General features: G+C 44.9%; 1 protein-coding gene across 1 annotated transcript in view; it reads left to right on the forward strand.

Annotated features, from left to right (window-relative positions):
* The first annotated feature begins 6,648 nt into the window (after positions 1-6,648).
* LANCL2 (LanC like 2) overlaps positions 6,649-13,274 on the forward strand; it is a 30,816-nt gene continuing 24,190 nt past the window's right edge. The window contains exon 1 of the mRNA XM_027715017.2: positions 6,649-6,954. Within this exon, the coding sequence (XP_027570818.1) occupies positions 6,754-6,954 (201 nt within the window). The 5' untranslated portion in view covers positions 6,649-6,753. The remainder of the gene's footprint in view (positions 6,955-13,274) is intronic.

A 13,274-nucleotide genomic window follows, 5' to 3' on the forward strand; every position in this document is an offset into this window, starting at 1 on the left:
TTTTACCGTTGTTGCAGCAGTAGTTGGTTTCTTTTGTAAGATCCTAGTCACCTTAGTTTTGGTAACTCTGGCTTTTTTCCTCATACTTTTTGACAAAGCAGGGTTTTTTTAAGAGATGCAAATCAGGACTTGGAGATCACAAAGAATTCAAAATATAAGATCATTCAAGCACAGGTTTTTGGTTAATACAGACCATTTCAGTGACTAATGGAAAAAGTGATTCTATTCCTTTTTCTGTCTCTCCTTCCTCCTAGCCTTAAAATATAGAAATCATGTGAAGAGCAATGTTAATGGTGCTAAATGTACACCTCGCAGGGGCAGATGAAGCCCTACACTGACTGGGAGGAGCTGGAAGGGATGGGCTGCACAAACTTGTACCCATGACTCCATCTTCTAACATGTGAGCAGGTTTGCATTAGACAATCTAGTGACTCCATTTGCCATCACCGCTCTTCTGTAAAAACACACTAGCTCCTACTGCTGTTCACCACAAGGATAAAAAAGCAAGGTTTATAATTAAATCAAGAGGCTGGTACCCACATGGAGGTTCTTCCTGTAGGAGGACTGTTACGGAGTTTTCCACATGTATGTGGTTCTCCTTTGGCCTTTCAGGTAAGCAGAGAAAAAGGGTTATCCTTTTGTTGGCCTATATCTACCTCCTTAGGCTACAATTTCAGTTCAGGCTTGTACCCAAAGCACTAGATGAGACAGTTTCTGCTTCCATGACTAAAGTTGGAGCATAGAACCCATAGTGAGGATGAAAAGGCCACTGCCTGGTTCTCCCCACAGCATCAGGCAATGCACAGAAAGTTTCTACCAGCAGAAGTCCACCTAGAAATTTTATATTTCTAGTAAAATACATGAGCACTAACCATGAGAAAGAAAAGAATTTTGATGAGTTGTGTATGCCCCAATAACTTCTCAGTAAATTGGTTTCAGATCCAGGCTTCTGAAAATTCTATGCTTATCAGAAAAGCTTCCTACAACTTGTAGGAACACATCTGTAACATACAGCAGAAAGTGAGACTTTCTATGCTTCTACAAATGCTGCAATTCCAAGGGCTCTCAGAGCAATTAGTGGTAATCAACTGAGATACACAAGCAGATTTGGTTCTTCTTTCACCATAGATGCTTTTCTGATACAGGTTTCCAGTTAAATACATGACCTTTTCAGTGCTGGTGTCAATCCAGGTATCCTAAGGGCCCTTCTGGGAGAGAGATGAACATAACAAAGGGAGTTATAGCACGGTTATATGGACAGGACAATAGCTACCAAATGCATGGCAGTCAGGGGATCCCAAATATCAGGCTACAAAGATGGAGGATGGGGAGCAGTGGGAAAGAGCAGAATGTTGTTCAGACATGGAGCCCATTTCACTCCTTGCACCACGATCCACACACCCATGCTGTGCTGAGGGTAGTTGCACCTATGCTGGTTCTGATTCCTTAGCAAGGCTGCAGAGGCATAACAGTATATAAACTCTTCTCCACATGATCTGAAACTGCAGCAAAGGACTTTCAGGTTGAACACAGGAAATAATTTGACCATGGGAACAACAACAGAGATGGCTGTCCGTGGAGGCAACTCTTCTTGGTGATGGATTTTAAAATCTGGTCAAGTAAACACGTCAGGAACAGCCCTGATCTCTTGCAGCCAGAAGGCAGGGAAGAAATTAGTCCTCTGTCTTGGCCCTGTGTTGCTGATTCTGAAAGCTGGTGACTGCCCACAGCAACAGGCAGTGGATGATACAGCCTGTGCTAGAGACTCTCTTGCCATTTCACTACTATCATTACCAACGTTGTACTCTCTTGAGCAACGCTTTCCGTATCTGCATTTTCAGAGTCAGGGAAGAGACAAGCTACCTGCCTCATTTAAAGTCAGCAGGATCTTTCCCCATTTCCTTTAGTAGGAGCAGTATAGCACTTCACTAGTCCTTGATGGTTTTATCTTTGTCTTGTTTTCCTTACATTCCCTTGTTTCTCTTCTCCCTTCTTGTACTGCTGTAGTTTGTTCTTATCCTACAAAAGTTATAAAGCTACTTTGCTTGAAGGTGCTGGTGTTTAGTTTCCCACAAAAGCATTATCCCACTCTCTCCTGATGCAGTGAAAACTACTGAAGGCAGACCCCAAACCTGTGGACTTGTGAGTACATTTTGAAGATCACAAAACTCTATAATCAAACCCTGAAGAAACAGAACTGAGATCATACAGTGTATCACAGAACCATGCCCGTTACTTCTAGTGATTCCTAGGCCTGAGCCTTTCACCTATCCTAACCACAAGGTAGTGACTAGGGCTGCTTTTTAAGCCCCACTGACATTGAGTCATTCAAAGGATATCAGAAGAAATAAGAAAATAAGATTTCTAGCTTCCAACAGCTTCCTTAGGCAAAGGGAATCCCCTTGTCCAACACTTGTTTTGTTGCTTATTTTTATAGATACTGGTCAGCCCTGTCTCGTATTGGCCTCATAAGCCACCAGCGTGCCTGTAACAAATGTGGATAGAGCCTTCCTAAATCTTAGTTAGTGAAGCCTAGCCATCATGATGATGATGATGATGATGATGATGATGATGATGATGATGATGATGATGATGATGACTGGTCAGCCACAGGTAGTCTAACTGTACTCATCTTTCACCTCTGTTCCTCATGCTTTAGGAGGATTACATTTGTTTTCTACTAACTGAACGTTTCTTTTCCCGGCTTACAAACCTTGCCAAGGTTGGAAATAACTCCTTTGAGAATCCAACAGTAGGCCAATTATTATAAGGGGTACATTCTAAGAACAGTGAGCTGTCTCCATTTTCATCATAGACAGTAAAGACCTCTAAGAACATTTACAGGCATCTTTGCATGACTTCATTATTAGTGGTATTTCTTAGGATGTGCAAATCAAAAACCACTGGCAATAAGGGGATAAGGAACATAAATGTTTGATTATAACAAAATCCATTCTTTAAAAACAGGCTGAAGTGCAACAACTACTGTTCTGGCTTATCATTTATTAGCAGGCAGTCATCAGAATAGAAGTGCAACAGACTTGATGACACTGCTTTTGCTGCTACAAGACCAAAGATAAGAACAGAAAATAAGAAGAGAATATATTAGATGGGATTATTATTAAAACGTATATTTTGTGGTTGATTGTAAAGTATCTTCTTCGATTCACAGAAATCTCTGAGATCTTAAATAGCAACATTATGCAATAATAGACATCAGTTATTTACAGCAGCCAGAGAAATTAGTTGCTACTGAAAAGCAATACGATAGTTACGTCTCACAGAGACCAGTTTGTTCTTACACTGCATTTACACTCCTCCTGAAGCTGAATTGAACACAGGACTGAATTTGGTCCAAAGGCTGTAAGAACTGCTGAAAGAACCATTAAACATGTCACAATCGAAGCTTGGGTTGCTCACACTCATTCTGCAGGCTGCATCATGTTTCATCATGATGTAGCTCTCATGGAGCATAGTGTGCAGGGCAGCTGTGTGCTAGCCCTGGGAGGGCTGACTCTGTGATCTACAATGCTCTTTCCCACCTCGTTAGTGGGATAATTTGCTATGCATACTGGGAATCAAGCAGCAAAACACACGGGAAAGCACAACATCATTAATGGTTTACGTTTGGATTCTGATTATCTAGTTCTGGACCAAAATGTAAGAGTTATTTTATTCTACTATTAAAAGAATTGGCACCAGTCTCATCAGAAGCACAGTATCAGATACTGCAGGATGTAAAGAGGATTGGAGGAAAGAAAAGGCCAGAAGTAAAAGACAGGGGGTTATGATTTCCTCTTGTGTTAAGAATGAATAGCCCATTGATCTGTTAAGCAAAAACTTTAATGATTTACATGAAGAAACTGATCTCTAAGTAGGAATGAGGCCTTGGTTAGACATTAATTGGATTTCACCTACATCATAGAAAGGAAAAGGACAGCTTTCAGCTAGATCAGCTTGCTGCAGGGCTGCATGTTTGCCAATGCTGCAGAAGGCAGGTTACAGGAGTGCATAGCTGGAGTGGGAAGAAAGGATGAGGGCTCACTGCTTTCAGTAGCATTTAGACATTTTCTGGGTGAAAGCACACATGAAATCATGATTTCAGTAGGCGAAGCCTCCTTCTTCGTACTGCTACAGATGAGAGATGTGAATTTATGTTTGCTTAAAACTTATGTTAAAGGTTGACACCTCCCTCAGCCCAACTTTTTTCCTCCTCCTTTATCCATGATTCCCCAGTTTGTGGGAGCTCCATATGCATCAAGAGTAAAAGAGTAAAAGGAAAAGCACTCACTGCAGAAGAACCCAAAAGTCTTTTGAACTCTATCCCACCTGCTAAGAACAAAAGAAGGCCATGTATGCTTGAAACTAAACATATTACATTGCAACAAATTGGAAGCACAGTGAACATGGAGAGAAGTGCTCCAGAAATAAATGTTTAACAGGGTGTTAAACACATCAGTGTGCAGATAACCAAACAGTGCAATGATGCAAAAGAGAAGTCATGCCAATCCACCACCCTGCATCCCACCATTCCAGAAGAAGGGAAGAACCTGCTATTGCAAGGTGCCAGAGAGCACTTTCACTCCTTATTTCTAGGCCTTGTGCAGGTATCAGTCGGTATGATCCTGCTTTATTATTCCCACCATTTTGATTCAAGGAGAGTAGAAAGTGTAAGAAAAAGGAAGCCATATATGTTTTTATTAAAGGCTTAATTTTGATCTTCATTATGGGCATATGGTTACTTGCACTGATGCAGTGGGTCTTCAGTCAGGGTAAGAAATCATTCAAGATGAAAATGTTTTACAAAAGGTTCCGTGTTTACCCTTTCAGGCACTGCAACACAGCACGAAAGACTACCCTGTTAAAGAATAAATGATGTATAAATTGATTTTTAAAATTATAACAAATGGGGATATTTTATAGATGACCCTGTAATTTTTAAGCGACTGGTTATTTTCACTTCCAGAGCAAGGTACTTCTTGTCGGACAAGTTGTTTGGAATTTCTGCTTTGTCATCAGCTCAATCTACAAAAATAAATAAAATTAAGAAAGTATCAACTAAAATAAACTGTGACAAGATGGTGGAAGTGTCCTATTTATTTACATGTATATTGCTATGGACAACCATAAACTAAAGCAAATGACAGGACACGCATCACGTATATTTAATCTTACACACTGAATATGTATTTTGATAGCAATAAAATTAGTGCATAAAACTAATGATCAGTAAGTCTGCACAGTGTCCAGTTATTGAATTAATAGTTTATGATCTGTCTGACTTACAATTACTGACAAAAAGCAATGGCACAGTTGGGAGTAAATATTCAATGTGATAACAAGGTCTCCTGTATGCATATTTTACACAATACTGCGTGCAGTGTTTAGCTGGATTGTAGGCTTTCTGCTGGCTGTTTCTACACAAACGCGTTTCAGTATGCAATATCAATTCCTGAAGACTATGACAATATCGACAGCATCTACCATTTGTTTGTGAATTGGAAAGATTTATCCTTGATGATTGTACAGTGCCCCTTCATCCGGAGCTCTTCTCCTAGCTTTAGGTGGAGGTGTCATGAAACGATGGGCTAAATTTATGTTGACACAACGCCTTGGCATTCAGCCTCCCCCTCCCGGGACTGGACCGGGACACAAACGGTCGATCCACACGGGATCTAGGCGCTGCTCTTCACCAGGCAGGATACGATCCCCCTCGTCACGTCCAGCCTCTACCGCCGATCGCTTAGGGCATTCCCCACCCACCGCCACCGGGCTCCTCCAGGGCTGCGAGTTTGTTTGGTGTCTTCTTTATTTTTTATCAGTATGTTTTGGCTTGTGCCAGCGGGCTCGCCGTCAGCAGAGCGCTGCTCTCAGCCAGGCCAACATTACAGCCCGAGGGCGGGCCGAGGGAAGGAGACCACCCCCTTCTCCCCGGGGAGCTGCCGCCTCTCGCCGGCTGAGGGGCGGTCGCCGCCGCCTGCCCCCTCCCCGCCAGGGGGCAGCCGAGGGCCGCCTCCCTGCCTCCCGCCGGGGCTGGCCGGATGAGCGGGGCCCGGCGGCGGCTGCGGATGAGCCGGGCGAAGGAGCTGGTGGCGTACTGCCTGCTCCTGGGGCTGTCCGTGCCCCTCCTGCTGCTGCTGCCGCTCCTCTGAGATGCGCCGGGCGGCGGCTCGCCCCCGCCGCGGGGGGACGGGCGGGAGGAGCCGGCGGCAGCCCTGCTCCGCCGCCCGGCGTGCGGCCGGCGGCAGCAGCATCCCGAGGCACTGACGCCCCGGCGGGGGAGGATGAGGCGCTGGGGCGAGCTCTGCAGCGGTGCCACCCAGCCTGCGCGGGCGGGCGGGCTGCCTCTCGCTGCGGGGGGGCCCGGCCGCGGCCCCGGCCGCGCTCTGCCCCTCTACAGGCTGTGATGCCGCCGCGCTCGCCGCTCCTCCGCCGTGGCTGACGGGGACGCCGAGCGGCGGTGTCGCAGCTTCCCCCTTTCGCCTTCCCAAGTTGGGCTTCGGTGGCTCGGGGCCGGGGCCGGCGGCGCCTCTGCCCCGGGGCGGCCCCAATGGGCCCGCGGCCGCGGGCATTGCCGCCGCAGCCGCCCTCCCTGACCCAGCGCCGGCCCCCGCCGGGCGGCGGCCGCAGCCGGGGGCAGCTGTAGCCGGGGGCGGCCGCGGCGCTCGCGTTGCTGCAAAGCCGCCGCTCTGCGGGGCGGAGTGTGTCCCCGCCGGCTCGCCGTGCGGGGAGGCGGGCCGGGGGCCGGCTGAGATGGGAGAGAGCATGTCCAAGAGACTGAAGCTGCAGCTGGGCGGCGAGGCGGAGATGGAGGAGCGGGCTTTTGCCAACCCTTACCCCGACTACCAGCCCCACGGAGCCGCGGCAGCCCCCAGCGCGGCGGACGCCCACCGGGACAGGGCGCTGCTGCCCCCGGCGGAGGAGGAGTCCCTCCCGTTCGGCGCCGATGGGAAGGTGAGTCCCGGCCGGCGGGCAGGCGGTGCGTCCCGGCCCCGGCCCGCCGCGCTCGGCCTGGCCCGCGGGGCGCTCCCTCCCGGCGGAGCGGCGGCCCCGGGCGCGGGCGGCCATGGGCGCTGCCCCGGGGAGGCTTCCGGCGGGTCCCGGGCCCGGTGACGCCGGGGCGCTGCCCCTGGGGCTGCCCCCGGCCTCCCCCGCCGCCCCTGCCCGCCCGCCGAGCGCGGGGCGGGTCCACAGGCACAGGCGGCGGCTTCGGAGGCGCCCGAGGAGAGGGATCGGCGGGGTGAGCTGAGGGAAGGAGCGGGAGCTCAGCCCGGCCGCAGGGCTGGGAGCCGGCCGGAGCGACTGTTGTTCGAGCTGTTTGTTTTACCCCGGAACGGGAGTGAACGCGATGCCCGATCTGTAGATAACAGAACAGTTATATAGCAGAACAGCTATAGCTGCGCTTACCGCGGTGGTTCTGTCGCACAGAACAAGTCGCCAGCACAAGTAGCCCGAGTTCCACCAACGAAAGCGCATAGGGAAGGGAAAAGATGAACGCCCATCTGGAAAACAAGTTTCTTCTCAGGTGGCAGTGACACTCAGGCATTGGGTGATGCTGGACTGTCCTCTGCCAGGCACGTGTTTACTAACATACACACGGTTATAGCTTCAGGTACACCGTGATAGGCACCTGGCAGTCGGTTCATGCCCGCAGAAGATCCGTCTAGAGGCACTGGTTGCCCAATGTTTGCAGTCCTCCAGCTCTGTTTATTTTCTTGACACCACATGCTGCTGCTTGGGGAACTGTGAGTGCCTTAGGTTTTAAGTACAGAAGCTGCCAGCCGGCTGGGTTAAGCTGCAGAAGGAATACCTGCTGTCATTTTAGCCCCAGAGCAGCCTCATCCTTCGATACTGTGCTGCTTTGTCATCTTTTGCATATAAAACACTGCATGGTGACATTGCTAGAAGCACAAATGCGCCAGGGGTGGGAAGCTAACTTCCTAACTCACTTTGATTGTATGCTGGGGTGAATAAAGGAGAGACATTAATAACAGCTCTGTATTTTTCTGCTTGTGGAAATAAGGAATTACCTTGACTTACTGATAGGGTGGTAGGTGGTGATGCTGAACAGTGAGAGGGGCTTCCTCTCTAAGCATCATAAGTATCAGCAGAACAGCATCAGCTCACCATCCATCCAAGGCAATGAAAGGTTTCACTAAGTTGTTCTAACAGAGGTTTATGAAGTTGTATGTGGCTAAGCAGAGTGCACAAAAGAGAATACTTTAGAGGTTCAGTGTCTTACTGCTGCAGCTAATTGCAGCTGTCAAAAGCAGAGCGTTTGAGAAGGTTTCAAAAGCAAGAGTAAGTTCAGAAGTGAAATCTGCTTTGTTTTTTACAAAAATCCCTGGTAGTATACTCAGTGTTGGTAAATTTATTTTTTTTTGTGGAAGAGAACTGTGATTTCTTTGTTCTTTTGTATCTGGCTTAATATATAAAAATCATCCAAGTATGATGAATTCAGGTATGAAGGCAGAGAGGATACAGCTATAGCTACATATTGTTCTTAAATTGATAAAAAACATGCCAAGAACTTTCTTCTAAGGCCTTCTGTAGGCCAGTCATCCTTCTTATGTACCTGCTTTAGATCCCCCACTTCATGTCCATATTTTAAAAGAGAAAATAAGCCTTCATTTACTGCTGATTTGGGTTGACTACAGCTTTCTAAAGTGAGGTAATCAGAAGAGTAGTGAGATATTAGAAGAAAGCGAACAACTTAAAAATTATTTTTTAGGGCATACTAGCTGTGTTGCAGAATAGTTCAGCTCTAATTTACTTCAGATTTGATTCTTGAGTGAATCCAAGCTCAGAGACGTTGTTCTGTGGCAGAGGTGGAATTAGTTAGTCAAGAATTTCTAGCCCTATGTTCACATTGGGGATGCCTGTTCTGCTCTGCTGTGGGTGAGTATGCTGTTTTACAGTGTGTGCAAATGTTTTTTCCCAGCATCAATGCTGGATGACATTCCTGTGATATACCGTGTGGCAGTCAGCAACTATTTATGTTCAGAAAACATGTTAGATCACCTGTGTAACTGTGTATTTGATAAAAGATGGTGTCTGGGCTTTGTTACATTCAGAAGAATGAAGCTCCTCTGGGAAAAAAAAAAATCTTCTGTACTGTCTTAAAGCTATGTAACTACAGCAACTTTCAGTGGTCTTTGAATTCTTTCAACTCTGTGCATCTCATAGGAGAAGGCAGATATGAGTGTACATTTTCATTTTGGTTTTGCATCTGTAAAATCTGAGGAATCATCTTACATATTTCTGGGCTAGAATATAACTGTGAATATATTTATGTGTATTTATGTTCTTTGCAGCATTGCATGTTGTCACTCCTAGTATTATCCTTTTATGAGACTTCATGATGAGTACTTTGGGGTGCTTTTGTTCTTGTTGTTTATGATTTTTGATTTGTGGTTCAGTGTTTTATTTTTGCCTTTAGTAGGCTCCCATTCCATCAGAGAATTTGTCTTTGGCTGCCTAAAGCCCCAGTGAAGACAAAAGGACTTTACATAGGCTAGGAAGTCTGTTCTGTAAACTGCTGTACACAAGAACACAAGTTTCCAAAAAATGAGAGCAGCTTTCAGAAGCCCTCAGTGAACTGCATAATTTCTCCCTCCCATCTGCTGCTGAGTTGAGCGGTGAGCACTGAGTGACTCACATAATGACAGCCTGAGGTGTGCGTGGCTCTGCTGTTGTCATGGAAGGCAATGCATTATTAATCCCTCCATTTGATTTCTTATGCTGTCATGATTGCCATCTAAAATTCATCAGGTTGATAAAAGGACAAGAAGCTCTTCAAGTCATTGTCTGAAATGTGAGACAATTGGGACAAAGTGCTGCATACGAAAGTACGTGTTTATATGCATAAGGTACAGTTCAGGAAGCTTGAAGGTATGGGAGCAGGAGAAGAGAAAACAAAATCTGAGGCTGCTGATTTGCCGTCTTATAAATAGCCACAGTAAACACTGCAGTTATCTGCTTGGGCTCTGCTCATGTAGTTGAAATTCACTGTTTTCATTACTAGATTTCTTCACCATTAAAATATCAGGGACTTGAATTGTTCCTGTAACTTGTCTGAGAATGCTGAGGTAATAATTCACCAGACAGCATTAATTCAAGATTAAGAAGAAACATCATTTTAAATGTAGATCTTTGTTTAATGAATGATGAATCTTTCAATTAAATATATGTCCTGTAGCCCTTTTCCTTTTGATGTGGGTTCCATCGTGATCCCTTAGCCTAAAAAAGTACCTATAGATATTATCTCGGAGTTGTCCAGAGGTTTTCAAAATGGAAATCTAAATGGTCAGGGGAGGCAGAGAAATGAATAGACAGCTATAGACTCATAACAAAGAATATTCCCTAGTTCTTAGTTCTCTAATGTGATAGAGAGCTACAAAACTCTAATAAATTTCTTGGGAAGGGGAATGGTGGAGAGCTTGCAGAAAAGAGATGGTGATGACTTGTTTGAGGACCTGTCTCCGTGAGTGACCCACCAAGATCAACCTCAGATTGTCCGCTGTCCTTGGAGCCACCACAGCTGTGTGGCTACATTCATAGTACGGTCGGGTGTGATTTGGGATCTTCCTTTACGCTGACTATGGGCCAGTGACTTGGGAACTGAAGCAGGCTGATATTAATCTGTTCAGGCAGGGGAAGGTGGGAGCCTGGGCAACCTGATGAGGATTTTGTGTGTGTGCAAAAAAAGCATCGTTGTCATCAAGAAATTATCACAATCTCAGCCCTCAATATAAGGTTGTCTGAATTTGTTGTGGAATCACAGGGCAGCACCGAAATTAGATTCAAATTTTATGGATACCCAAACCATAGCTTCTTTTTTAGGCCAGTTCTTTCTTGATATGCTTTTTTTTGACTTGCCATAATGTTTCAGAAGTATTAGTAAAATGTGGTGCGTTCCAAAAAATGTGTACAATGTATTTCATAAAGCTTTGCAGGGGGCTCTTTACAGGGAACATATTTTAAAGATAATGGTGCTCATTGGCAATTAACACTTAATGGTGATACAGAATATTTACTTAGATTATAATTTGAGTGATTTAGTAGGTTTCTCAATCTTCTGTTATTTCTGATAATTCCTTTATCTGGCTTTCAGTCTTCCTTCTCCTTTAAAATATATTTTAAAAATATATTAAAAGTCCTGTCATCATTGCCTTGCTCTTCTCCCTTTGGTGTTTTCTTGTAATTTTTATCTCACTGGGCATTTTAGTTGTCTCACTGAGAGCAGCAAGTTCTCTGTGTTCTGAAACTGACTCCTCAGTGACAACTTACACTAGTGAGAATTATACAACTCATTGCACTGGAGGCAAAATTGAAATTCTAGAACCAGTAAATATTTCTTCCCATTTTTATTTTTTTTTGCCAAATATGTGGGGCAGCTGCATTTCTTGAGATTGACGCTTTTTTGGCCATTTTCTGGCACCCCATCTGTTTTGATAGAGGATTCTGAAACACACATGATTTGCAGTACTGTCCATGTTTCTTTTGAGAGAAGGTTTGTTTTGCTTTTTGTGAGTCTTGGTCACAGTTAAGTCTGCAAATCAGTGTATTGTACTTCATTGTCCCTTACTAACTCATGGCACCTAGTGTGCCAGCTTGAGAGGAAGAACTGCTGCTTCCTCCCTACAGCGAGGATCAGCACTGAATGCTGCTTAGTGCTTTTCTGAGGGTCTTTATTGAAAGCCTCTCCTGCTATTCAGGACTTTAACTACTTATTGACTACTATTTGGTTTTAGTCAATCAGTTCTGAATGAAAATACTTTTAAAATTCAAAACCCAAGTTCTAATTAAATTGTCTCGCATCCATCTGCTCTTCATCGGTTTCTAGTTTTATCTTGCAGACCTCCATGTTAAGGAGATGTTACTCTAGCTGGTTGTGTGGCAATTGTAATAACAGGTATTTGCTTTTTGGTGAAAATACGTTTTATTTTTATTATCTGCACTGATCTGCTGTCAAGCTCAATATGTGCAATATATCTGTTCTCAGTGCATCAAGATAATTTAGACAGCATTGGTAGAGGTTTTAGCTTTTTTTGCAACTTGAGCACCAACTAAAAATGTCACAGCTAGGCCAGAAACTTCTGTGTAGTGAGTGACTTTAAATCATACAACAGATTTTTATCTTCTCAGCTTTCGAGAAGTAGCACACTGGTGTTAGGCTACCTGGAGGACCAGTGATTTTCAGTATTCCTCTTTTTATTTATCAGCTTCCATTTTCCAAAACATAGGATAATGTTCCTTGGTATCTGTTAATCATGTTTATTTTTGTTACCAATAATGTGAAGCTTTTTGATGACTCTTTATGATGATCTAAATATTTAAGCGTTGGGGTTTTTGCCATCTTATCACCAGTGAGACAAATAGCTTCTTTTGCACAGAAATGCATTAGAAGCACGGTCTCCTTATTTCTTCCCTGCTTTAAACAATTTTTTTTGTAACTTGAATGGTTTGCCTTTTAATGATTTTTTTTCATGCCCTTATCCACTCTGAGGCAGGGTGTAATGGCTGCATTTAAAGCCTATTCCTAAGCTGACATTTTTAGCAGTGTAGTAGTTTGCCTACAGCTATTGATTTATCTTTCTCTTTCCCCCTCTCCCCTTTTTTTTTTTTCCATTATTTTTTTCCTCCCCACTGTCACATGGATGGTACTAAGTGCTGGATCGCTGAAAAACAGTGCAATGTATTCTACAGACAGCAGTGTTTCCAAGCATTTATTAAGCATGTGGTTTTGCAGAACTGGCAATTGTTTCTGGAAGGACCTATCTGAGGAGTAGCAGAGAACTGTGTTTGACTGGTTCAAAGGCTGGGTGATGAGCTTTCTTAGTATCTGGTGTTTTAAGAGAAGGTAAAAAAGCTGCTCTTGGAGCTGTAAGAGTCTTTTGATTTAGGTAAAAAGAAAGTAGAAGTTGATTTTCTGTTCAAAAAGACAGGTCACCTCCCAGCAGACCTTGCTAGATTCTGCATATGGGATCCTACTGCCATCCCTTCTTGTGTGCTTTTCCAGGAGCTCTGTGGAGGTGAGCGTGAGACTTCGTCCTGCTTCACTAAACCCGTGCTCCAATGCGCCGGTGTGAAACCTGGCTCTCTTACAGCCAGTGGCAGAGTTCCCAATGATTTCAGTACGGCCAGGATTTCTTGTTTCGGTAGAACTGTGAGTTGTCCCTTACCCAGGTCTTCCTCACTAGTGTATCTCATGTCCCTTATGCAGTCTTTTATGCAAGTTTGGTTTTTGAATGAGTTTGTGCTGCGGTGCCAAC

The sequence above is a fragment of the Pipra filicauda genome, unplaced genomic scaffold, assembly GCF_003945595.2.
Source record: "Pipra filicauda isolate LSUMZ 115617 unplaced genomic scaffold, ASM394559v2 scaffold137_size4652046_pilon, whole genome shotgun sequence".
Taxonomy (NCBI): Eukaryota; Metazoa; Chordata; class Aves; order Passeriformes; family Pipridae; genus Pipra; species Pipra filicauda.